General features: G+C 42.5%; 1 protein-coding gene across 4 annotated transcripts in view; it reads right to left on the bottom strand.

Annotated features, from left to right (window-relative positions):
- Window positions 1-216: 216 nt before the first annotated feature.
- Window positions 217-27,872, bottom strand: part of RNF115 (ring finger protein 115) — an 84,479-nt gene continuing 56,823 nt past the window's right edge. For all 4 annotated transcript variants that reach the window (XM_089300062.1, XM_008264550.5, XM_002715649.6 and 1 more), the window contains 6 exons: window positions 17,593-17,804; window positions 7,063-7,134; window positions 5,879-5,951; window positions 4,786-4,879; window positions 2,583-2,698; window positions 217-1,835 (listed from right to left, as the gene is read on the bottom strand). In XM_089300062.1, the coding sequence (XP_089156188.1) occupies window positions 1,704-1,835; window positions 2,583-2,698; window positions 4,786-4,879; window positions 5,879-5,951; window positions 7,063-7,134; window positions 17,593-17,804 (699 nt within the window). In that variant the 3' untranslated portion in view covers window positions 217-1,703. The remainder of the gene's footprint in view (window positions 1,836-2,582; window positions 2,699-4,785; window positions 4,880-5,878; window positions 5,952-7,062; window positions 7,135-17,592; window positions 17,805-27,872) is intronic.

The raw sequence follows: 27,872 nt of genomic DNA, 5'->3' as shown, positions 1-27,872 counted from the left end.
TAAGGCAGCTGATATTATTCTACTTGAAAACTGTAATGCGCTCCAACTTTAAAACAGCCTTCTTCTACCTAAACAGTGGCCAAATATTTGCAGTATATGTCTCTCCTCTCCCCATCCTCCTCTGAAACCAGTGTGTATTCTCAGGCCACATTTCATGGGCTAGACATAGTAAACAGATCCCATTCCCCAAAAAGCAATCGCCACAGAGGTATGGTATGAGAGGTGCACAAGAAAACATCTTTTATTCCCTCTGGGCCCAACCTAAATCATCCTTCCCTCCCCAACTCCTTCATTCTCTGTCAAAACACAAAGATACCTCTAAGCCCCGCCTCCTACCACCAACCCAGTGCATGGCAGTCGACAAAAGACAAAACCGAGGGAGAGTCTCCTAGCCGAGAAAGAGACTCAACAAAGAGTGGCATTCTTATTGCGATCATTCCAAACTACGTAAGGCTGGTGTGACCATGCAAATGATGCCCCTCTGCACACCACTAACAGCCTTTTTGGTACATCAACAGCTGCTACATGTTGCCATTATTTTCCTTTGAGATTCTGAAGTTCCAACGGTATTCTTGATCTTCTTCACCTATTCAACTTTAAACACTCAAATGCTTCAAAAAGCATGCACCTGGGACATTGTTAGGCTGAATAAACTAAGGCCTATCTCTCCCAGGTTACGCTGTTTGGGGCACGATCATATTAATCACTTTGACTCCAAGTATAGTTGGAACCAAGCAGAACTGCAAAGTTCCAGAAATGAAAAATGGGCTTAAAAATTAAAATAAGGCAATGAAAATCTCCATTTCTCAAGACCACCGAGTTACCAAAAATAGTGAATTGGCTGTAGAAGCAGTAATGACAAAACTCAATTTCTATAAAGGAAATTATTTTAAGGTCCCTGGAGCAAAAGATAGTAAACAATGATTGGGAATCATTAAAAATCAGAACCACAGATTTCAAACACTTATCTTTCTGTGCCTATATGTTGTCCAACTCAATCCCAAAAAGGAATCAGAATCAGATTCCTACCAACATAAGACTCCTAGGAGAAATCATATCAGTTCCTGGGGAAACTGTATGTCCTGAAGCAGACTTTAAAAATATGAGAAACCCATGTATATGACAATAAGCCACTTTTTTCCTTCTCACTGTAATTTCTTTGATTTGCTGAGGATCAAGACAAAACAAAAGAATCAGTCTCAGATTCCTGAATTAGTCTGACCTCACCTTGCAACTCATGTGGTCAAGAACAGGTGCTATGTACAATTAAGACAAAAGGACTTTCTATCGGTGAGACTTTAGGGCTCTGATTCCACTGTAGTTACTGTAAAATACGCTAAAGGAGGGGCAGAGGTTGGGAAGGAGGAGGAACATCCATTACAAGGCGACATGACAGGTAGCGGGGCCCTAGCTAGACTTTAAGGAATTGATTCTATTCAGGCAAGGGAAACCCACATAATTAAGTTTCACACTTATAAAAGTATCACTCTGAATTCAGGAATAAGAGGCATTTGGTTGTAGACACAATTTCATCTGTAGATACTAACTTTAAATTTAGAGAAGAAAAACACTCATTGCATTAATGTTACGGGTTGGGTTTCTTATGTGACTCCTAAATCCATCTATTCTCTTTTGTTTCGATACAATTTGCAGCTATGGTTCTGAAGACCACCACAGCCCTGGTGCAGGTGTGCTCTTTAGTTTCAGAAAGTCCATCGGTCATGCAGTTGGCTGTCACTGCTAAATCTGTTGCTTGCAGAAGCCTCAGAGCTCTGGGATTGCCGGGTAGAGTCCTCACCATTTAGGCTCTTCCTACATACGGGACACGTGTCATGCTGAAAAAGAAAGATAGCAGTCCATGTGAACATCTGGCCGGAGAAGCGAGGGGGCACTGAACACATAGGAAACTACAAGAGTTAACACATGAAAAACTGTAACCTGGAAGCTAGAAAGGCAAAAAGCATATGCCCCCACTCAGCACACATGGGGGTCCCATGGTAGGACGCCAGAACAGCTCTCAGACACAACTTTAAGTAGAACTGCAAGAATTCTCTAGTCCTGCAATTGAACAATAGCTAACACATACCATCAAACAGAACTAACTAGAAAACAGTGACCTGAACTATGACAGGAGGGCAACTGCCCAGGACTTTTGATATGGTCTAGAGCAGGTGACAACAACCTTTTTCTTTCAAGGGACAGAGAGTAAACACATTAGACTTTGCAGGCCACACCACCTCCACGGTAACTATTCACCTCTGCCAATGTAGCACAAAAATAGCTATAGGTAATTTGTAAACAAATAAGCATAGCTATGTTTCAATAAAACTTTATTTGCAAAAACAGACTGCAGGTTATAGTAGCCCATACACTAGAGATTGCCAACTCCTGGTCAGAAATGTCCCAAACAGATAGCCATCTCGCAAAGACAGTAATGGTGGCACCAGGGGTCACTCAGGGATTTATGGGCCTACAATCTGATCCACTGGGTTCTCCATGAACTACATTTTTCCTCTGAACAACCCGCTGAGAAGATGTGACTGGCAGGGCTGTCATCAGAGACGCCAGCCGAGCGTACTCACCAGTTCTAACCACGGCACAATACAACTGCTGTGAAAGAAGTGATTGCAGGGCAACTGCCGGACTTCCTCTCTAACTGTGTAATCTTCTTTGCACACTGGACACTCTAAACCCATATCTGTGGGAGGAAGAACGCCTTTTAAAGTAAATAAGCCGAAAGAAGGACGGAAAAACTACCCTAAGATATCTAACAACCTGAGGAATGCATACAAATAAGACACAGAGGTAAAAGAAAAGGGGCCATCCAAGTAGGAGGCATGTAAGAAGAATGAATTGTAGTTCAAAATTGGGGGGACAGTGTCATTTTGAAAAGGGGGAATGATGAACGGAGCTTATTCCAATGAGGCCTAGAAAAAACTATAAAGGCCCACTTTTCAATGTACAATTGTAGCTCAGGCCTCCAAGTCAAGAGACAGGAAGCCCCCTTTTCTGAGATGAAAGGGTCACAATCTACAGTTGAGTTCTAGGTAGCAAAACCTAAGTTTCTCAAGCTTGGCTAATAAGTTAGACCAGCTAGTCTATGTCCTTAGCGCTGGGATATGCTCCAGGCCTGAACAGTGATGAAGGCGTTCAGAACTCGACACTCCTTCCTCCCATTCCCAGCATCTCCAACCTAACTCTTTTACTTCTCATTCCCAGTCCACTGCAACCCTCCCAGTGTCCTGAATTCTAGACCTGCAGCTCTCTATATAGATACTATACTTTGCTACCCACTAATTTCCTTTAAAGCCAGCTTCATAGCAACCCCTAGCTCATGTTCACTTGGATTGTCAGCTGGCACCTCAAAATCAACAAATTAAAAATTAAAAACATCGTATCATCTCCTCACCCAAACCAGGGCCCATTCAGATTCCTTTGCCTGGAGGATGGCAGCACCACCATCATAGTTACAAAGTTACAAAATCTTAGAAAAACCTTTGACTCCCTCCCCTCCTGCATCCCATTAGGCAATCAGTGATGCAAGTCTTTCTTTAAAAATCTCCATCTGAATCTTCCCCCTTTCCTTTTTGTTAGACTGGACACCAACACCTGAACCCTAGACCATTGTAACAGACTTAAATCCTTGCTTCTGCTCCCTCCTCTTTCCAATCCATTTTACATACTACTGCTGGACTAATATTTCCTCTAGACTACTTCAGTTCCCACACTCTTACATTTGCGGATCTACAAAACTTACCCACTACATAAAAACGTCCAGTCCTAATGTCTCTTGCAGTGTCAAAGTCCTCTATAACAAGACCTATTCTCCTACTCTCTAAATGAGATTCAATTTTCAGGTCTAACAAGGTCACTCTCATCATACTATAACTTAAATACCATATCCACATTGATATTATACTGATTCATACTTTTCAATACACAAAGTGACCTAAGATGGCCCATCTTTCTTTAAATCTCAAACACTAAACTTGAATTTGAGGAAATAAACTCCCAGTCCAAAATAATGCCCCTCACTACTAAACTGCTTCAGACTTTTTAAGTAAAACATTATCTATGGCTAACATTCCTAATTGTATCCGATACAAAGTACTTGTGAAACAAATTCTCTTTCTCTTTCCTCAAAGTCAGTATCATCTGTCCAACACTATTTATAGCACTTTAAAAAAAAAGATTTATTTATTTCAAAGGCAGAGCTACACGGGGGGGGGGGGGGGGGGGGTCTTCTGTCTGCTGGTTCACTCCCCAAATGGCTGCAACAGCCGAAGCTGGGCCAATTTGAAGCCAGGAGCCAGGTGCTTCTTCTGCGTCTCCCATGTGGGTGCAGGGGCCCAAGCACTTGGGCCATCTTCCACTGCTTTCCCAGGCCAGAGCAGAGAGCCAGATTGGAAGTGGAGCAGCCAGGACTTGAACCAGTGTCCAAATGGGATGCCAGCACAGCAGGTGGTGACTTTACCTGCTAGCCTACAGCACTGGCCCCTACAGCACTTTTTAAAAAATCATTTAGAGTGAGTAATGCTTCAACTTATTAGAACAAGATCTTATTTATCTTTGTACCTCTTTACTCCTAATGACACCCAGAAAAGGGACACGGTAATTGCTCAAAAAAATCTGTTGAGTAACCAAACGAAGGGGTAGGCACTTTCCATACCTGGCGCCCATGTAGGAATTTTAGGGGGCTAAAGCTTTACCTAAAGATCCTTAGAACAAGAAGGCACTGGGGTTTTGATAGCAATCAGAACAGAATAAATATGAAAATGAACCTACCAACTTGTTCCTGAGTTACTGACACTGTTGGAAGAGATGTAATCTTCTCTTTGTCAGCTGGGGGAGGCCCTGTGTTTTCCAGTTGTCCTAAAAGCTACAGAAAAGAAAAAGAAAGAGAAGAAGAAGAAGTGGAAGGCATCTCAATATCCCTGGAGAGGGAACTGCGCCAGCTGAGAACAAACAGTGCTGATATTAGAAGTGTTAGTTACTCTCACTCCGTGAGGCTCTGCGAACTTGGGTTTCCCCTTACCTGCTGTCAGAACACTGACAACCGCTTTACAAGTTCAGAGTGACATCAGTAGAAGCCTACAGACATGGCTGCCATGCTCACATAGGGCATAAAGCAACTTTACAGGTAGTAAAAGGGTTGTGATAGTATAAATAAAACTACAGCTCAATAAAAAGTAATACTTGTAAGTACCACGTGCTAACCGCCTGCACCACTGGAGCACCCAGTCAAAAAAAGTAATACTTAACTGGTCCAAAAGCTTCATTCTGCCGGAAGCAAGAAAAGGGTGAGAGCATAGAAAGTAGCATGAAGTAAGCCAAGAAACAGGTGAATTACTACTGCCTACAAGAAGACTTGGATATAAACAACATGCTTTCTACTCTCTGCAATCCACATGGGAAATGAAAAACCGATCAAATTAAAATGAACAAAAACAAGGAGAAGAAATTATACATGGTATGGGAATACCTTTTTCTCTGCTTCCTTCCCCTACTTTGCTCCACCTAGCAGAAATCCCTGCTTCAACATGTGAGACGACCCTCCTTTTTTGTGAAGTACTTATTAGTAGGATCCTCACAGGACTAAACAAGAGGCCAAAAATACAATATATTGTTTGTTATAGGCAAAGTCTTTTCTTCCTATGGAGGTGAAACAATCTTCTAGAAATCCTCTTGGACTAGGAGATACATGGATGCTGAACTAAACCCATAAACCATTTATCTCTTTGTAAAATGAGAACCCAAAAGCTTAAAATGTTAGAGAAAGCAGAGTGACTGCCATTTCAGAAAGTAGCAGAAGGAAAGCAGGAAGCCTGTGGAACCATGAGACACACTGAACAGACACCCTCAAAAGGCAGCTCCTCACCTGGGTTACAATGGCATCAAGCCCTGTCTGACCCCAGGCATAGTCCCCAGGGTTGGAGTGCAGCATCCCGCTCCTATACATGAGATGAGACAGACAGCATTAGATGGAGTGACCAGGCTCTGCCTTACACCACAGAAAAAAATTGGCAGAGGTTTCCTGTTCTCTCTCTCAAAGCCGGAAAGTCACCCGACCTTTAGAATCAGGAGGCAAAGGATTTCTCGATATTTTCAAAGTCAGATCATCCAGAGACAGCCTCTCATTCTCTAGGAATTTTATTTGACTGGAACATAAAACGTGAAGCTACCTGAAGTACCATATGACATACAAGAGCAAAAAGAGTGATTCTTTACCTATTAGTTCGGGAAAGCTTGCATTTTCTGTACTCTCTTAGAACACAAATGGAGCTGCTTTGTAAGAGAGTTTTCCCTTCAACATGGGCCAAAATCTACAGCAGACTTCCCTCATTCCAAGAGGCTGCCAGGATCCTGGGCAATGAGGAGCTTTCTAGCAGGGAAGCAGCGATGGCAGTCCCTGCATGACCACTCAGAGCGATGACAAACGGGACTCAACGGCACCGCAGCTGCTGGAGAGTGGCTGCAGCACCCTGGGTGCGGTCCAGGCTCTCTGATGGGGACATGTTTAAAGGAACTGGAGGCTGGAACATAGGGTAACTGTGTGGAAGCACTGAGGTCTCTCTGAGCAAAGAAGTCTTCTGGGGCAGAGTCAGGAGTGGCAGACAAGAAGAAAGTCCATCGTTAAGCCCTGCCATAGGTAAGTGTCACTCTCATACTGAATTATAGCCATTTGTTTCTAGTGAAAAAACCTTCTGACTTTTGGGGAAAACCGTTATGATTTCAACTGCAGAAAGTACAGAGGGGAAACCCACCAATAAGATACCAAGTTTGGCAGGGATCATTTTATTCTACACTTCAGCACAGTCCACAGACCAAGAACATAAAAGGAATCAGATATCCACACATCTTGGGAGACCAGGACAGCTCTCCTGAGCCTGAACAATAAAGCAGCACGTTTGAGCTCAGTGACACCGCAGTCTAGCAGTCTCCCAGTCACACCCACATACTCACCTACACAGCTCTTTTTCTTGCTCCCTATTGCACAGACACCACAGCACCTAAAATGATGCTACTCCATCAGAGCAAGATAGAAAGCAATTAGTTACTTACCAGGAAAAAGGGTGTGGGGATCCAGGAATTGCAGAATTTGCAAAGAATCCTGCAAAGATCTGTTGCATTATTCTGTTAGAGGGGAGAGAGAGAGAAAAAAAAAAGGATAAGACAACAAACTAATGAAAACACTACAGATAGCATGGCTGACTAATCAAATACTTCCCAACCTCAATGGCTTTGCACTATTACGTAAGCATCACTAGAAATCAGTCTGCTACCTGGTGGTAAGCTATCTTACTATTAGGGCTACCCTCCTGAGCTCTGTTATTTTATGGATTACTAGATTTTTGTGAATAAAGCTAGAATGAGATCTGATGGCATTGTACAGTTATCAGATTATGTTCCTGGAATCTCTGGCACCAGTATGAAAAAGGCCTGAGAGGGATGCTGAACCACTGAGATTCTTGGCACATCCCCATTTAACAAGGGTAGTTCCATTTCAGTGTGTCTTCCCATGTTAGGTTTCTGTATAAGACATCATTTATGGGGTAGGCACTGTGGTGCAGCAGGTTAAGCCACCACTACAGATGCCCACATCCCCACATCCCCAGTGGAGCCAATCCAGCTTCCTACTAACGCACCTCCCTAGGGGCAGCAAATGACAGTTCAAGTATTTGGGACCCTGCTTTCCAGAAAGGACACACAGAGTTCCTGACCCCTGACTGTGGCCTGGCCCAGCTCCAGCTATTGTGGGCATTTGAGTAATAAATCAGCAGTGGAAAATATCTATATTTCCACCTCCCCTGTGCCTTTCAAGTTTAAAAAACCAATAAACTTTATTTAAAGAGACCATTTTGGGGCCAATATTGTGGCACACTGGATGAAGCCTCCATTTGTGATGCTGGCATCCTGTTTTGAGTCCTGGCTATTCCGCTTCTGATCCGGTTTCCTGCTAATGCACCTGAGAATAAAGAATCTGGGCCCGGCCACCCAGATGGGAGACCACAGTGGGGTTCCTGGCTTTAGCCTGGCCAAACCTGACAGTTGTATCTATTTGGTAAATGAACCAGTGGATTGAATATACATCTCTATTTCTGTTTTTCTCTCTCACTGCTTTTCAAATAAATAATACATAAGAAAATAAAACTTTTAAAAATATATCATTGAAAGGATCTTTTTATTAAATTTGAGAATTACTTTATTTTAAGGGAATTTCAGATGACTATACTATAAACACACATGTGTTTAGCATTTATCATTCTGAACCCTTAGGATGGCACATGTACCTTTTTCAGATGTTTGCTTTATCCTAATGAGTTGGTCTTTGTTACCCAAAGAGATACTGGAGCTAAGTCTCAGTAAAAGGAGAAAACTGTTTCGTAGTGCACCTGTGCTTTGAATGATACGCGCTTTTCACCCTCTTGGCTCTCACTATCATTAGGCCAATGAATATAACAATGGCAGGCCAGCATTGCGGCTCACTATGCTAATCCTCTGCCTGCAGCGCCGGCACCGCGGGTTCTAGTCCTGGTTGGGGTGCCGGATCCTGTCCCGGCTGCTCCTCTTCCAGTCCAGCTCTCTGCTATGGCCCAGAAGGGCAGTGGAGGATGGCCCAAGTGCTTGGGCCCTGCACCTGCATGGGAGACCAGGAGGAAGCACCTGGCTCCTGGCTTCAGATCGGCGCAGCGCGTCAGCCGTAGTGGCCATTTGGGGAGGGGGGGTAAACCAGTGGAAAGGAAGACCTTTCTCTCTGTCTCTAACTCTGCCTGTCAAAACAAAACAAAATACAATGGCAGCCATGAATATTATATTTTTCCTACTACTGAAGTTCAACAATAGCTAACTACACTATTTTCTCTGTGCTTTCTTATTTTGTTTTGTATTTTTATTTTTACAACAAAATTTACATATTTACAGCATAAACACAATGTTTTAAAAATATGTACAAAGTATGGAATGGCTAAATAAAGCTGACTAACATATGCATTACCTCACACTTATTTGTTGTGAGTACATTTAAAATCTACTCTCTTAGCAATTTTTTGTAAAGATTTATTTTATTTATTTGAAAGGCAGAGTTACAGAGAGAGAGAGAGAGAGAGATATCCCCCATCCACTAGTTCACACCCAAAATGGTCACAACGGCTGGGTCTGGGCCAGTCTGAAGTCAGGAGCCAGAAGTTTCTTCCAGGTCTCCCAAGCCAGCGCAGAGGCCCAAGCACTTGGGCCATCTTCCACTGCTTTCCCCGGCCACAGCAGAGAGCTGGATGGGAAGAGGAGCAGCCGGGACTAGAACTAACGCCCATCACTTCTTCCTCTCTTTGTCTCTCTATAACTCTGACTTTCAGGTAAATAAATAATTCTAAGGAAAAAAAGAGATAGGACTTAATTCTCTTCCCTTCAATCATGGGCTGGACTTAATGACTTCTTGCAGATAAAACTTCTATATGGCAGAAGTGACAGCAGGTAGCTTCCAAAATTTTGATACAGAAAGGCATTACTATGGTCTATTTCCTTCCTCTCTCTCAGATCACTCAGTCTGGGAGAAGTCAGCGGCAAATCCTGGCGACATTCAAGGAGCCCCAGGGAGAAAGCCACTTGGTAAGGAAGGATGCCCCCTGCCAACAGCCTTGTGAAGGAGCAGTCCTGGAACAGCTTGGCCAAGCCCAGCTAAGTGTTGAGATGACTGCGCCCGCAGCTCACGTTACTATTACCTCAGGAGCCCCTCACCTGAACCATCTAGTTCAGCGGCTCCCAATTTCTGATGCTGAGGAATAGGAGATAATGAATGTAAGCTGTTACATTCTGGGTAATCTGCTCTATCACAATAGCTAACTAATATACTCTCCTGGCCTGCTACTGACAAGAAGAACAAATCAGACGTGCTTGAACTGATCAATAAGTAAATGGTACTAATCAAGTTTGAGAAATATCCTATCTCCTTGAAGCTCTAAAGTTGGCCCTACACAAAAGCTTGGAGTTGGAGGAGCACCTCACCAGCAGCTGATCAATTACGATTGCTCTTTCTTGGCGGCTTCCTCTTTGGAAGTCACATGCTCACCATTATATTAAGTATAAGATGAGATTCTCTTCAGTTGATACATACAGTGTTTACACTGATATGCGCTTTTTTTGGTTAAAAAGATAAAATTGAGGCCGGCACCGAGGCTCAATAGGCTAATCCTCCACCTAGCAGCGCCAGCACACCGGATTCTGGTCCCGGTCGGGGCACCGGATTCTGTCCCGGTTGCTCCTCTTCCAGGCCAGCTCTCTGCTGTGGCCAGGGAGTGCAGTGGAGGATGGCCCAGGTGCTTGGGCCCTGCACCCCATGGGAGACCAGGAGAAGTACCTGGCTCCTGCCTTCTGATCAGTGCGGTGCACCAGCCGCAGCGCGCTGGCCGCGGCGGCCATTGGAAGGTGAACCAATGGCAACAGAAGACCTTTTTCCCTGTCTCTCTCTCTCACTATCCACTCTGCCTGTCAAAAAAAAAAAAAAAAAAGATAAAATTGCATTACAGTTAAATGTGGGGGTAGAGCGTGGTGGGAAAGGGAGGTGTGTATATATATATATATATTTTTTTTTTTTTGACAGGCAGAGTGGACAGTGAGAGAGAGAGAGAGAGACAGAGAGAAAGGTCTTCCTTTACCGTTGGTTTACCCCCCAATGGCCGCTGCGGCCGGTGCACCGCACTGATCCGAAGCCAGGAGCCAGGTGCTTCTCCTGGTCTCCCATGCAGGTGTAGGGTCCAAGGACGTGGGCCATCCTCCACTGCACTCCCGGGCCACAGCAGAGAGCTGGACTGAAAGAGGGGCAACCGGGACAGAATCTGGCACCCTGACCGGAACTAGAACCCACGGTGCCGGTGCTGCAGGCAGAGGATTAGCCTATTGAGCCGCGGCGCCGGCCATGTGGTATGTATTTTTATTTTAGTTAACTCACAGAAGAAAAAAAAAAATCCATCCACATATCTCAAGTAGAAGTGAAAATCGGGGTCGGCGCTGTGGCGCAGCAGGTTAAAGCCCTGGCCTGAAGCACCAGCATCCCATGTGGGCGCTGGTTTGAGACCAGCTGCTCTACTTCCAATCCAGCTCTCTGCTACGGTCTGGGAAAGCAGTAGAAGATGGCCCAAGTCCTTGGGCCCCTGCACCCACACGGGAGACACAGAAGAAGCTCCTGGCTTCGGATCGGCCCAGCTCCAGCTGTTGCAACCAATTGGGGAGTGAATCAGCACATGGAAGACTTCTCTCTCTCTACCTCTCCTTCTCTCTGTGTAACTCTGACTTTCAAATAAATAAATAAATCTTTACCCAAAAAAGTAAAAATAAGAGAAGTTCACACTTTTTTCAACTCCAGAACTTTCCCAAGAGTCCTTCACCATTCTGGAAAATCATAATACCAATGTTTTCTATGGGAGATGGACTGTCAATATAATACTCTTGTCCCATGGCTTTTGCAGCAATCACTTCTTAATGATTCCACATATAGAGGCAAGCATCTGATTTTTCATTTTGTCTACCAAAATAGTAAAGGCTATGAACATAAATATCAAAACATAATATATTTACAATTTTTATTTCTTCTTTATATTAGAGAGTAATAGGATGTATACTCATATGTATTTTTTAAATTGCATGTTATAATCAATGAATTTCTAATCAAGCTAGTAGAGGGCATTACAAAATATTTAGTTTAAAAGGCATCTGTTAAGTGTAAGATAAACCAAAGCCCATTTAGTTATGTGAACAATACATTTTAATTTTTAAAAAGTTACAGTACACTAGATTTCCACCACTTGTAACCAAAAACAATTATGATTAATATAATCACAAAAGGACCAAGCAAAGAAAATAGATTATAAAGGAATAATTTTTTTAAATAAAGGACTAAAATGTTTTTAAGCATAGTATGAAATATAAGATTAAAAATCTGATATCCTAAAATGAAAACATCCATACAGTGATCAAGAACAAGAAAAAGGACAGAATAGAAAAAAATTTATGTTTGCAATATATAGAAGATTAGCATCTAAACTATATATACATAAGAGCTCCTAAATATTTTTTAAACTCTTTAATAGGAAAGCTGGGCAAAGAATATTAAATAATATAAGTATCTAATAATTACATGAAAATAATGTTAACCAAGTGGGGAATCAGACATAAGTTTTAGAAAGGTAACTATCACGTTTTTGTCTGTCAGACTAGAAAGATAAAGACTGATAACATCTAGTGTGTTGCAGGCACAGGGTACACTTTCAACTTCTGCTGGTGGAACTAAAACAGACAGTCTTCCAGGAGGGTGACTTAACAATACCAGTTTAAGTGGTTTTACCCTCTGACCCAGCACTTTTTGGCTTAGAATCTGACCTAAAGAAACAGTTCCACTCTCAGGTGGGACAAAGCACTCGGTGGCAGAAGAGCATTAACACCTAGAACAACTCAGAAGATTTGGGAAATATGTTTGAAGACAGACAGCTCCCACGGCACTGAGAAGAGAAGGTTAGGACTCTAGAGAGAGGACCTGGGGAGGAGCTGGCTGCTCTGACCATGTCTGTTAATGCTGGGCAAGAGCAGAAGCTGGAGACTCCTGGGCAAAGCCTCGGTGGTGAACCACTACTGAGAGCAAATCCAGACCCTCTGGCAAAGGCTCAGGAGGCATACACAGCACACAGCATAACACAGCCATCTTCCCTCCGAACATCTCCCAAATCTGAGGCTACATCTGGCAGCAAATATAGAAAGCGGAACTTGGGAAAATAGAGCAGAGTGTTACAGCACTCTAATGGAACCAAGATTAAAGTTCCCGACCCACTGGAAGAAAAGCTTCACAAAACGCATCAGGCTCTAAACTGAAACCTCCAAAAGCCAAGCAAGAACCATAAGTAGACTGATCTTTATCAGGGATACAAACCAGTTTTGTCTTGGCACAGTCCTAAAAAAAAAAAATCAAATGATCATCCACTACTCCATACGTGCCTAGCAAGAAGAGTGACGTAGCAGGTAAGGCCGCCACCTGCAGTGCCAACATCCCATATCGAGACACGGCTGCTCTACTTCCAATCTCACTCTCTGCTATAGCCTGGGAAAGCAGCAGAAGATGGCCCAAGGACTTGGGCCCCTGCACCTGTGTGGGAGAACAGGAAGAAGCTCCTGGTTCCTGGCTTCAGATCAGCCCAGCTCCAGTCGTTGCAGCCATCTGGAGAGTGAACCAGCAGATGGAAGATCTCTGCCTCTGCCTCTCCTTCTCTCTATGTGTAACTCTTTCAAATAAATAATAAATCTTTAAAAAATAAAAAGGAAGTGGTATAGCCAGGATGGGAACTGGTGCCTATATGAGATGCCAGTGCTGCAGGCCTTGGCTTTAACCCACTGTGCCACAGTGCCAGCCCAAACAAAACATATTTTATAAGTTATGGTAAGATAAAAATCTTCAGAACTGCTAAAACATTGCTTAATATGAAATAAATATTAACTCTATGTTACAATTAATCTAAAATGGCATGCCATTAGTCCATTAGTTGAAATAGGTAATATAATAGCTAATTATTAGGACATAAAATGTGAATGTCTATCAATGTAAAAAAAATAGCTAATTATCAGACATTTCATTCTCCCTTGCCAGCTCCCACTACAAAGGATATAAAAACCAAACCCATGCTTTCTGAGTTTTCCTTACAGCTCAAGCAAGGAGCATGTGTGTGCTACAGAGCTCAGTGAGTGGAATTTCCTTGGCAGGGGTATGGAATAGCAGTGGGGCAGTAGAAAAGGTTTTGGTTTCCTTAGAAAAATGGGCTAAATAAACTATGGTTATGTCTTTCCCCTTTCTCCCCACCTGAGCCCCTAAGACAGTAAGTACGAGAGGAAGACCAGGAGAGTCATGGAGATGCACCTCTGATAGAACTGAGACACTGAAATGCTCCTACCTTCCTGCAGACTTTTGTTCTGTGTGTGTAAACCTCCATTAAATCAGGCTACATGTAACTTGCATATTACGATGGTAATATGATTATTGGTAAGGAAAGGAAGCTTGAGTTTTTCTCCTACTCTTTGCTACTGGTCAAAGAGGCAATTAGTACAGAAGACTATGATTTCCTATGGAAGAGGCAAAGCAGCTGAGGAAGACTGATTTAAGCCAATGCACTCACACTGATATTTTATCAGCCTGACAAGGAATTTTTTTTTAACAAATTATTTTAAAATTTAACCCCTTTCTACTTTAGCTTTACCTGATGCAGGTCAAGGGCTCTGTAACAAGAATGTATAGGGCTAATATCTGGAAAATTCTATGTATCTGGTACGTGTGTTACCTTCTCCTTCTTTCTTAGATTGCAGTCAGAATGTATGACTGCCCAAGGGTACTCATACTGTGTTTTGAAGCATTCACATAGGACAAATTAGGTTAATTCTCCACATTCTTATTTGGCAACCAAGAAACTTCCAAAGTATCTCTTTTTACAGATATATTTATTTAGTTGGAAGGCACAGTGACAAGAGAGAGATCAATCTTCCATCTGCAGGTTCCCTCCCCAAATGGCCACAACCGCAGGTCTAGGCCAGGTCAAGACCACAAGTCAGGAACTCCAACTGCGTCTCCCATGTAGGTAGCAGACGCCCAAATACTTGGGCCATCGTCTATGTTTTTCCAGGCCCATTAGCAGAAAGTTGGAATGGAAGAGAAGTTGCCAGGGCTGGCACTCTGACAGGGGATGCCGGCATTGCAAGCTGCAGCCTAACCCGCCATGCCACAACACCAGCACTCACCTGAAAGTATTTTATTTCCATTAAAGGAACTCCAACAGAAAACACATGTGTCTGATAGGCCAGAAATTATCAGCTAACAATCAGAGACACTCAACCTCATCTGATCTCCTTCTCTGACACCCCAGCTCCCTTATTAATTTAAAGGCTCTGGACAGGAGCTGCTGTCTAAAACATTGAGCTCTAATTACTTTAGACAAATTTGGACCATTCAAGCATCAAAATGAACACTGATTAAAACAAAATCCAGGAGCTCATGCTAAAAATAAATAAGTTAATAAAAAATTTTTTTAAATAGAAGAACGCCTAATATCTGTAGAAGGAATCATAGAAACTGTAAAATTTCCTACAGTCATTACAGTAATAATTAAGGTAAGATTCATCAGTGAGTGCAAATACCATCAGGTGAAAAACCATTAGAGAATCACTCTCAAAGATTATACATTAATCAAAAAAGAAGAGGTGGGGGCAGCATTGTAGCACAGCAGGTAAAGTCACCGCCTGCGGCACTGGCATCCCATATGGGCACTGGTTCATATCCTGGCTGCTCCACTTTCGATCCAGCTCTCTGGTAATGGCCTAAGAAAAGCAGCAGAGGATGGTCTGCCACCCATGTTGGAAACCAGGAAGAAGCTCTTGGCTCCTGACTTCAGTCTGGCCCAGTCCTGGCCACTGCAGCCATTTGGGGAGCAAACTAGTGGATGGAAGATTTCTTTCTGTATTTCCCTTCCTCTCTGTAACTACCTTTCAAATAAATAAAATAAATCTAAAAAATAAATAATAAGAAAGAAGTCATCAGGAATTTTAACCAAAGGAGGGACTTATTAGAGTAGGTAAAAGAATAGGAGAAATGAGAAAGTACACAAACCAAGCACAGTTGTATTTTGTGACATGGGCATCCCATATCAAAGTGCCGGTTGAGTCCTGGCTATTCTGCTTCCAATCCAGCCTCCTGCTAACATACCTCAGAAGGCAGTGGAAGATGGCCAAAGTACTAAGAACTCTGCCAGCCATGTGGGACACTAGTATGGAATTCCTGGCTCTTGGTCTGCCTGGCCCAGACCCGGCTGTTGAAGCCATGTGAGCAGTAAACCAGCAGATTTACTGTCTATAAATCTGTCTCTTCCTCTCTGTCACTCTGCCTTTCAAATAAATAAATCTTCTAAAAAATTTTTTTTACCAAAAAGGAATGAGAGCTGGTAATAACTGGAGCAGTGGTTTTTAATCCTACTACAATAAGAATAACTTTAGGAGCTTTAAAACATTACTAATTCTAGACCTTAAACCAGACTAATTAAATTATAATCCCTAGGGGTAGGATCCTCATATCAGTATTTTTAAAAACAATTTTTGATGATGCTAATGTTCAGCCAGGTTTAAAAACCACAAAGCTAGGCCGGCGCTGTGGCTCAATAGGCTAATCCTCCACCTTGCGGCGCCAGCACACCGGGTTCTAGTCCCGGTCGGGGCGCCGGATTCTGTCCCGGTTGCCCCTCTTCCAGGCCAGCTCTCTGCTATGGCCAGGGAGTGCAGTGGAGGATGGCCCAGGTGCTTGGGCCCTGCACCCCATGGGAGACCAGGATCCTGGCTCCTGCCATCGGATCAGCACGGTGCGCTGGCTGCAGCGGCGGCCATTGGAGGGTGAACCAACGGCAAAAGGAAGACCTTTCTCTCTCTGTCTCTCTCTCTCTCACTGTCCACTCTGCCTGTCAAAAAAAAAAAAAAAAAAAAAAAAACCACAAAGCTAAAGGGTAAACAGGTAGCTGAGGTGGCATAAAGGGGGAAAGGGAGCAAAAAGTAGAAAATGAATGAAACAAAATCCTGTAAGAAATAGGTGAGGAGGGGCTGGTGCTGTGGTGAGTAAAGCCGCCACCTGCAGTGCTGGCATCCTCTATGGTCTCTGGTTTCAGTCCTGGCTGCTCCATTTCTGATCCAGCTCTCAGCTGTGGCATGAAAAAGCAGTAGAAGATGGCCCAAGTGCTTGGATCCCTGCACCAGCATGGGAGACCGGGAAGAAGCTTCTGTCTCCTGGCTTCAGATCAGCGCAGCTCCGGCAGCTGCAGCCATTTGGGGAGTGAACCAGCAGCTGGAAGATCTTTCTCTCTGTTTCCCTTTCTCTGTGTATAACTCAACCTCTCCAATAAATAAATAAAATCTTTTAAAAATATAAAAAAAATGTTAATCAAAGACCTGTAACATTAGTGTTACAATCCTTTAGTTTATCATCATTAACTGGTAGTAGGCAGTTCCAAATAATAAAATACATTTCCACAATTTCATAGAAAAGAGAGGTGTTTGAAGTATACACATAAGAAAAAAATTATAAATTAGGAAATGTATATTTTTATATAGAAACTAGCAAGCCAACAGCTGGACCAGTTTCTTAACACTTAGCTCATATTAGACATTCAATTCAGCTGAATTTTCATCTTGTCCATCTAGCTCCACAAAGGTATTAAGTACGAGAATCTTGTATGGATTCAATTACACCAACATGTCCTTCATTGAAAGTTCTCTTTAAAAGAAAGTATTGATTTATTTGGGGGCAGGGGAAGAGAGATTGAAAGATGACCCATCTGCTGGTTCACAACAGGTAGTGCTGAGCCAGGCATCAGGAGTACCATTCTATATCTCAGGTGGGTGCAGGGGCAGAAGCACTTGGGCCACCCTCTGCTGCCTTCCCAGGTGCATCAGCAGGAAGCTGGATCAGAAGCAGAGTAGCTAGGACACCGACACCGTGAACACTCAGACACTGAAGGCAGCTTAACCTGCTGCACCCCAACACCAGCCCCTGAAAGCACTCTTAAAAGGAACTTCAAAATCACTCACCCTTCAATAGCTGGTGATCTGTCAGGGCGAGTACTTCCCCGAGATCTGTATCTCCGCGTCATCGGCAGCCGAGGAGGCCGGCTTGGTCCCCAGAAGTCAGTGTGGGTTTGGTGACCCCTCTCATTGGCTCTATTGTCTTGGTCCAGTGGATTGCTACTTAGAAATGGTCTAAAATCTTGGAAAAACATCGTATGATCCAAATGGTCCCAGAGCTGGTAAAACCAGAAATAAATCACATGTTAGGAAAACGAGGAAGAGACAGGAAAGAGAGAAATAACTTTAAACACTTTGCAACTCCAAAATAATAAAGTATGTTTCCTCAATTTCAAGGAAACAGATGTCTTTGAAGTACATATACAAGAAAAAAAAATTGAGAAACTTAATTTTCTTCATATACAAACAGCAAGTCAATAGCTGGAATCGTCCCTGAACACTTAGCTCATATCCACATGTCTCTGACCAGCTTCCTCTTCTGAAATACAAACATGAGCAAAAGGTGATCACAGACTTCTATCCTAAGCATAATCATCCATTCAGATAAACCTTGTAACTTTGTATTTTGTCACAAATATTCCCACTATAGAATAACCTAGGATTTAAATAAACATTTATACACTATAAAAAAAGTACTGCCACCTCAAAGTGAAGATAGATATCTATAAAATATTCCCCTTGATTTTGTACCTATATCAGAGATGCAGCTATGTGAACATCTCATATGGGCATCAGCTCGAGTCCCCGCTGCTCCACTTTCAATCAAACTCCCTGCTGATGCGCCTGGGAAAGCAGTGGAAAACGGCCCAAGTGCTTGGGCTCCTGCAGCCATTCGGGAGATCCAGATGAAGCTCCTGGCTTCAGACTGGCCCACTCTGGCCGTTGCAACCATTTGGGGAATGAACTAGTGGATGGAAGATCTCTCTCCTTCTCTCTCCCTATAACTCTCCTTTTCAAATAAAATAAATCTTTTAAAAAGGGAAAGAGAATGACTGATAAAAGCATTCTGTTATACATATTTTCACCACTAAATAGGCGGAAGGGTAGGGAAAGTGCAAGTGGTGTTGGTTTGACAGAAGAATCACTAAGCAAAGAGTAAAAATGGTGGTGGTGGGGCAGTGAATGGCATTTAAAATAAATTATACTTATTTGTACTCTAGATATCAAGAAATCTACAGAACAATATTCAAGTACTCTATCCACCAACTAAATAACAGTCATTATCAATTTGCTTTTGCTTTTAGGTCAAACGTAAAAGTTTATTATTTCTATCAATAAACCTTTGGATTATTTCCAGTTTTCTGTCTTTAAAAACAGCTGCTGTGAACACTATTTATGTATCTTCTGTTGCAGAGTTTCTCTGAGTGGTCTGCAAAGCTACTGCATGCTACTTCATGTTCTTTTTTAAAGATTTATTTATTATCTGAAAGTCAGAGTTACACAGAGAGAGAAGGAGAGGCAGAGAGAGAGAGAGAAAGAAAGAAAGAAAAAAGTCAGTCTTCCATCCGCTGATTCACTTCCTAGATGGCAGTAACGGCCAGAGCTGTGCTGATCCGAAGCCAGGAGCCAGGAGCTTCTTCCAGGTCTCCCACTCGGGTGCAGGGGTCCAAGGACTTGGGCCATCTTCTCTGCTTCCCCAGGCCATAGCAAAGAGCTGGATCAGAAGTGGAACAGCCATGCCACAGCACGGCCCTGCTACTTCATATTTTTGAATTTACTAGGTAATGCCAAAATATTTTCCAAGGTAGCTGTACCATTTACTGTGCCACATCCTGGGCCACCCCCCCACCCCCACCCCCAGTTTTTAATAATCTAGTGGATAGAGAATGTTACTGCATTGCAGAGTTTTTATTTTGGGTATGTAAGAACCAATCAGAGGTTTTATTTGAAATGGGCATTTCTCGGCCCTATGCCAGCAAGTATATGTAGGTGTGTGGTGTGCCTGGACGTCTCCCTCTAGTATTTCTTGTAGGACATGTCTCAGTAATGAACTCCATCGGTTACTGTTCACCCAGGTCTGCCTTGATTTCTCCATCACTCCTGAAGTGTGTTTCACTGGATTTAGAATTCTGGGTAGACTCCCCCTACTTCACCCCTTCCAGCTCCTTCTTGGTAGCTGTAAACCTTTGTCTTCCAGAGCTCTGATAAGCTTGACTGACAGTTTTTGCCAAGATTTTTGGTGTTTCTTCAGAGGGACAGCTCCTAGAGGTCCCTACTTGGCCATTTTAACTGACATCACCCTTTTACTGTGGTTTCAGTAGCTCTCCCTCCTACCAGCGAAGCTAAACATCTTTTCATGGATTCACCATTCACATTTCTTCCCTTTCAGAAACGTCTTTTCCTATGAAACTGACTTTACGATTGATTTGTAACAGTTCTCCATGTACTTTGGATACTAACCTTTTGTTAGCTGCATGTGTTATGTGTAGTTTCTAATTGTGCTTCACCTATTTTCTGTAGGCTCTCAAATTCTAATTTTAATGTAGTTAAATCCATTTTTCTCTTGATTTGTGCTTTCTGGGGTCTTAAGAAATCTCTTCCTAGCACAAAGCCACTAAAATTTTTATTTATTTATTTATTTGAAAATCAGAGTTACACAGAGAGAGAAGGAGAGAGAGGACTTCCATTTGCTGCTTCACTCCCCAATTGGTTGCAATGACCAGAGCTGCGCTGATCCAAAGCCAGGATTCAGGAGCCGCTTCTGGGTTTCCTACGCAGGTGCAGGGGCCCAAAGACTTGGGCCATCTTCTACTACTTTCTCAGGCTGTAGCAGAGAGCTGGATCAGAAGAGCAGCCGCCAGGCCTCAAACCAGTGCCCATATGGGATGCCGGCACTGGAGACAGTGGCCTTACCCACTATACCACAGTGCCAGCCCCTATAAATAAGTTTTAAAGTTTTGTCTTATACATATACATCTTTAATCTGCCTAAAACTAATTGTTTGTATGGCCTAATACAGGAATTCAATTTAATTTGTTCTCCATGCAGATAACCAAAATTGTCCCAGTACCTTTTATTTAGTTAAACTTTTGTTAGATTATTTTGTTGTTGTTCTCTTCTTGTTACAAATGGTAAATGGTGCTTTTTAATTCTGCTTTTTTAAAAAGATGTACTTATTTATTTATTTGAGAGGTAGAGTTACAGAGAGAGGTAGAGCCAGAAAGAAAGGTGTTCCATCTGCTGATTCACTCCCCAAACAGCCACAATGGGTAGAGTTGAGCTGATCAGAAGCCAGAAACTTCTTCTGAGTCTCCCCTGCAGGTGCAGGGGACCAAGGACTTGGGCCATCTTCTCTGCTTTCTCAGGCCTTAGCAGAGAGCTGGATAGGAAGAGGAGCAGCCGGAATTTGAAGCGGCTTCCATATGGTATGCTGCAGCCACAGGCAACAGCTTTATCCGCTACACCACAGTGCTGGCCCCATTAATTCTTTTTTTTGTTGTTTCCAAGATTTATTTATTTATTTGGAAGGCAGAGTTACAGAAAGGCAGAGACAGAGAGAGAGAGGTCTTCCATCTGCTGGTTCACTCCCCAGCTGGCCACCAACAGCCAGAGCTAGGCTGATCTGAAGCCAAGAGCCTGGAGTGTCCTCCGGGCCTCCTATGCTGGTGCAGGGGCCAAAGCACTTGAGTCATCTTCTACGGCTTTCCCAGGCCATAGCAGAGAGCTGGAAAGGAGTGAAGCAGCTGGGACTCGAACTGGCACCCATATGGGATTCCCCACTGCAGGCTTTTACCTGCTACAGCACGGTGCCAGTCCCTCTCACCCCATTAATTCTGTTTTAATAGTTAACTGCTAGTAACAGAACTGACCTTTTATATATTGACTTTAAGGTACAGAAAATTTTCTGACCTCTTAGTAATTCTAATAATTTGTCTACACAGAAAATCCAAAAGCATATATAATCCTATCATCTGAGAAAGCCAACATTTTATTTCCTTCCCAATCCTTATCTTTACATTTCTTATCTAACTGCACTAGCCAGAATCTGCAATATAATACTGCAAGGCATCAATGACAGCCGGCACTCCATTTCTGCACCTGATTTTAAAGGAAATATGACTGGCATTTCATCATTAAATATTATGTTTTACACTAGGATTTTTATAAATACTTTTCATTTGATACCAGCTTCCTTCTATTCCTAGTTTACTAAGAATATCTGTTGTGAATTAATAATAAATTGAATCAAATATTTTTCCTACATCGACTGAGATGACCATGCTTTTACATTGTCAAAAAATATTATTTAAAAAGCGCCAGCGCAGTGGCTCACTTGGTTAATCCACCGCCTGCGGCGCTGGTATCCCATAAGGGCACCAGGTGCTAGTCCAGCTCTCTGCTGTGGCCAGGGAGTGCAGTGGAGGATGGCCCAAGTGCTTGGGCCTTGCACCCGCATGGGAGACCAGGAGGAAGCACCTGGCTCCTGGGCTTTGGATCGGCGCAATGCACAGCTGTAGCAGCCATCTGGGGGGCAGGGTGAACCAATGGAAGGAAGACCTTTCTGTCTCTCTCTCTCATTGTCCACTCTGCCTGTCAAAAAAAAAAAAAAAAAAAAAAAAAGGCATTACATGAGACACCAGTATCTCCTGTCAGAGTGCAAGTGCCAGTCCCAGCTTTGCTACTTCTGATGTACACCATGGAAGACACGAGGTGATCACCCAAACAGTTAGGTCCCTGCCACTCAGGTGGGAGTCCCAGACTGAGTTCCAGGCTCCTGACTTCAGCCTGGTACACCTAGACTGTTGTGGGCATCTGGGGAGTAAACTAGTGTATGGAAGATCTCTGTCTCTCTGCCTTTTAAATAAAAAATTAAAATAAAACACCACCCCAGTTTTTCATTTTAATGTATAGAATTACATTGCCAGATCTTCTATTAATTCAATCTAGAATTATCAAGATGAACACAATTTGGCTATGACACATTACTAGATTCTAAATCTGCCGTTTGGGGTGAATTTCTGTACCTAGGTTTCTGAGTGATTGAGTTTGTGACTTTCCTTTGGTGTACTGTCTAGTTTTTTTTACCAGGTTATTGCAGGATAAAATGTGCTAGGAAGTATATATTTTCTTTCATATGAGCATACTAAGCAACATAAATAGAATTAGCGGGCACATGCATTTTAAATTTTGTTAGGTAGTACCAATGTACTCTCCAAAAGTCTCTACCAATTGACAGTCCTACTGGAGTACCACAGCTTACATTCTCCCACATTTTGGCTAACGTCACTGAAAAGTTTTAAAAATTCTAATATCCAATCTAAAGATCAAAAAATAGTATGAACAGCAAAAGCACCAAGAACATTTCTCTGAGCGCTAGTGAGGTGAAGCACTTTTTCATTTGAACTGGCATCCACACTTCATGTATCAGACTTTCCTCCCTTTGCTTTCTAGTGGTAGTCTCCACCCATTACTAAAGAGCACTGGCTTCGAGTCTAAAAAGTGGTCTACAAGACAAGGCCTTTGTTTACTCAGAATTCCAGAGTAAGTGTCACAGAAGAAACTACAAAATTATACCTGCCTTCAATAAGTGAAAAAGTATGAGCTGAGTCCTTCATGGATCCAGTCATCCACATCACAGGAAGAAATGCAAACCACAGGAAGAAATCCATGTTTCCTATACTATATACAGTTCTATAACGTTTACTCACGGGGGAAAAATAAGAAAATCTTAAAGTATCCATTATTTCCACCAAAATTAATGTAGAAATTTAAAAATTCTTAATTTTAAAAGATTTATTGACTGATTTGAAAGGCAGAGTTGTAGAGACAGAGGGAGAGAGAGAGATCTTCCATAGACTGGTTCACTCCCCAAAAGGTCACAACAGCTGGGCTGGACCAGGCCATAGCCAAGAGACTAGAACTCCATCCAGGTATCCCACATGGGTGGCAGGGACCCAAGCACCTGGGCTACCATCTGCTGCACAGGCAGCATCAGCAGGGAACTGGATCTGAAGTGGAGCAGCCAGGACTTGAGACAGTACCCATATGGGATGTCAGCTTCACAGACAGCAGGGTAGCCTGCTGCACTGCACACTGGACCCCAAAATTTTTTAAATTGTGACTAAAACAAAAGCTTTGCACAGGGGTCGGGTAGAGGAGACCGACGTTGTGGTGTAATAGGTTAAGCCACCACCTGCAAGATTGGCATCCCATATGGACACCAGTTCAAATCCAGGTGCTCTACTTCTGATCCAGCTCTGTGCTAATGGCCTGGGAAAGCAGTGGAGGATGACCCAAGTGCTTAGGCTTCTGTGCCTATGTGGGAGATCCTGATGAAGCTCTTGGCTCCTGGCTTCAGTCTGGCCCAGCCCTAGCCATTGTAGCTACTTGGAGAGTGAACCAGCGATATTAGACTTCTCTCTATTTCTCCCTTCTCTGTCACGCTGCCTTTCAAATAAATAAAGTAAATCTTTTTTTTTTTTTTTTTTTGACAGGCAGAGTTAGACAGTGAGAGAGAGAGACAGAGAGAAAGGTCTTCCTTCCGTTGGTTCACTCCCCAAATGACTTCAACAGCCAGAGCTGCGCCAATCCAAAGCCAGGAGCCAGGTGCTTCTTCCTGGTCTCCCATGCGGGTACAGGGGCCCAAGCACTTGGATCATCCTCCACTGCCCTCCTGGGCCACATCAGAGAGCTGAACTGGAAGAGGAGCAACCAGGACTAGAACCTGGCGCCCATATGGGATTCTGGCGCCGCAGGTGGAGGATTAGTCCCAATAAAGTAAATCTAAAAAATAAAAAAGGAAGGAAGGAAGGAAGGAAGGAAGGAAGGAAGGAAGGAAGGAAGGAAGGAAGGAAGGAAGGAAGGAAGGAAGGAAGGAAGGAAAGAAAAGCTATGCACCAAATTGCTAATATCAATAATATACTTAGGGGGCCAGGGCTGTGGTATAGCAGGTAAAGCTGCCATCTGCAGTGCCAGCATTCCATTTGGGTGCTAGTTCAAGTCCCAGATGCTCTTCTTCGAGTCCAGCTCCCTGCTAATGTACCTAGGAAAACAGCAGAAGATGGCCCAAGTGCTTGGGCCCCTGCACCTATGTGGGAGACCCGGAAGAAGCTCCTGGCTCCTGGCTTTAGCCTGGCCCAGCCCTGGGCCACTGCACCCATTTGGGGAGTGAACCAGTGGATGGAAGACCTCTCTCTGTCTTTCTCTCTCTCTCTCTCTGCCTCTGCGTAACTCTGCCTCTCAAATGAATAAATCTTAAAAAAAAAATAATCTATTTGGATAATATACATTCTTTAGATGACTTTACATTGTCATCAAACCTAATGGTACATAAAAATATTGAAGGTTTTAAGCTTAGAAACAGCTTCAAACTTAACATGAAGCATCTTACTATTTGTTCAGACAGTGCAAATTAATGCAAACAAATAGTAACAATCAGGATATTTGTAGCCTATTTTTATCCCAAAATAACAGAATACCGTGGTCACAGAACACAGAATAAAAAAGCATACTTCACAAGTTTATATCAAATCAACACTAAGGATAAAATTAGCTTCAGGTCATCTGTTTCTCAGTAGACTTAGATAAGCCTAAGAGAAATAGCTCATACAGCAAAACTGGGTATTCAGGACATGATTTACATTAGCAAAAAGTAATAGAGAACCCTATTACAGAGTTTTGGTAAAATATCTAAAATAATCACAGAGATAGTTTATTCGAAAAGTTTTGCCTTGAAAAACCAAAATAATGAGGCCAGTACTGTCTCAAGTCCTGGCTGCCCCTCTTCCAATCAAACTCTCTGCCATTATCTGGAAAAGCAGCAGAAGATACCCAGGTGCTTGGGCCCCTGCTCCCACATAAGAGACCCGGAAGAAGCTCCTGGCTTCTGGCTTTGGATTGGCCTGGTTCCAGCCATTGCAGCCATTTGGGAAGTGAATCCGCGAACTGAAAATCTTTCTGTCTATTCCTCTCTTTGTCTCTCCCTCTGACTATAACCCTACCTCTCAAATAAATAAATAAAATATTTTTGAAAAATCTACCTACTTCAAAAAAAGAAGAAAATAAAAACCAAAATAGTTCTCTAAATAGAGTAAAAAGACAACAGTTCTGATTTCAAAACCAGGATGGTCAAAGTCTTCCATTTAGCAGAAATCGCTCTGAGCTAAACATGATTGCATCAGCACCTCTTTTAAATACAGACAGTTCCTCAAAAAGTTAACGTTACCATATGACTCAGCAATTTCACTTCTAATTATATAGTCAAGAGAACTGAAAACATATGACTGAACAAAAAATTACATAGAAGTTCATAATAGCAAAAAAGTATATCAACCCAAATGTCCATTAGCTAACGGATAAACAAAACGTGGTATGCCCATTCAACGTAACATTATACAGTCATAAAAGGGAATGAAGAACTGATTCATGAGACAACAGAGATGAACCTTGGAACACTGTTAAGTGGAAAAGAGTCAGTCACAAAAGGTCACATACTGTATGATGCCATTTACAACAAATGTCCTACACAGGCAAATCCACAGAGACAGAAAACAGATTAATGGTTGCCTAGGGCTGGGGAAATTGTGAAGCAATAAGTGGAGGTTACTAATGGGAATGGGGTTTCATCTGGGGAAGATGAAAAGGCTCTAGAATTACTGGTAATGGTTGTACAGCTTTGTAAATATGCAAAATCTACTGAATTGTATACTTTATAAATGGGCAAATTACAATAGTATGAATTTTAACTTAATTTGAAAACACTGTAGTCTGCAAAGATGAGTCTATTGAGGATAATGTCAAATTGGCTTTCAAAATGCAATTTGAAAGTTCACAATTTTATGAAAAGACTAAATCAGGACAAAGAACAAACATATCATCCTCAAATCTCTTAGTGTCCCTTGGTAACCCTTCTATTATGCCCCTCCCCACCCCACAGAACCACTGATCTCTCTGTGGTTTGCATGTTCTCAAATTCTGTATTTTCTAGAATTTTAAGTAAAGGGAATAATATCTGTTTTTCTGGTTTCTTTTATTCAACTTAGCTATTTTGACATTACTTCTATATGTTTTAAGGGTTTATGTCCTTTTATTGCTAAGTAGTATTCCACATCATGGATATATAATTTGTTTACCCCTACTGATGAGCATTTGTGTTGTTTTTAGTTTCTGGTTATCACAAATAAAGTTGCTATGAACATTTGTGTGTGTACACATATGTATACACACACAAATTCAAGCAGGTATGCTTTTTTTTTCGCTTGTGTAAACACTTAGGAAGAGAAAGGCTGGATCATACAAATATAAACTAATTTTATCCTTTAACTAACAACTAATCTATTTTCCCAAGTGGCTATACCACTTCTACCTTCCAGGTTCAGTTGCTCCACAATCTTACCAACATTTAATACAGTCATTTTTAAAAATTTTAGTTATTCTAACAGATAGGCAGTGGTATTTCACTGTGATTTTAATTTGCTTTTCTCTAATGACTAATGCTGCTGAGCATCTCTTTATATATTTATTTGCCATCTGTCCATTCTAGCTGGGGAAGCAGATTGTTCAAATCTTTTGACATTTTTTAGAACAGGGTCATTTTCTGGTATGTGCCTTTACCCTAGCAATTAAGACACTAAGATATCCATATCTCACATTGGAGTGCCTGGGTTCAATTCCCAGCTCCAGCTCTTGACTCCATCTTCCTGCTAATGTGGACTCTTAGAAGCAGCAGTGATGATGGGTAAAGTAATTGGGTTCCTGCCCTCACACTGGAGACCTAGATTAAGTTCTCAGCTCCCAGCTTTGGCTCCCAGCCCAGCCCCATCCACTGCAGGCATTACAGCTATAAACCAGCAAATGGGAGCGCACTCACTCACTTGCTCTCTCTCCCTGTCCATATCCCTTCTCTCAAATAAATATTTATAAAAGATTTATTTATTTATTTAAAAGGCAGAGTTTCAGAGAGACAAAGAGAGAGACAGTGAACTCTTCCATCCATTGACTCATTCTCCAAATGGCCACAATGGCCAGAGCTGGGCCGATTTGGAGCCAGGAGCTTCTTCCAGGTCTCCTACATGGGTGCAAGGGTCCTAAGCACTTTGTCATCTGCTGCTGCTTTCCCAGGCACATTAGCAACGAGCTGCACAGGAAGTGGAGTAGCCAGGTCTTGAACTGACACCCATATGGGATGTTGGGGCTTCAGGCTGCAGCTTTACCCACTATGCCACAGCACCAGCCCCTCTCAAATAATTTTTTTTTAATATTTATTTATTTAAAAGTCAGAGTTACAGAGAGGCAAAGACAGAGAGAGAGAGAGAGAGAGTTAGTTCTTCCATCTGCTGGTTCACTCC

This window comes from Oryctolagus cuniculus, chromosome 7 (genome assembly GCF_051225735.1).
Source record: "Oryctolagus cuniculus isolate XC-2025 breed Fujian yellow rabbit chromosome 7, ASM5122573v1, whole genome shotgun sequence".
NCBI lineage: Eukaryota > Metazoa > Chordata > Mammalia > Lagomorpha > Leporidae > Oryctolagus > Oryctolagus cuniculus.
Note: the sequence above shows the minus strand (reverse complement) of the source record. Positions and strands in the feature narration are given on the sequence as shown.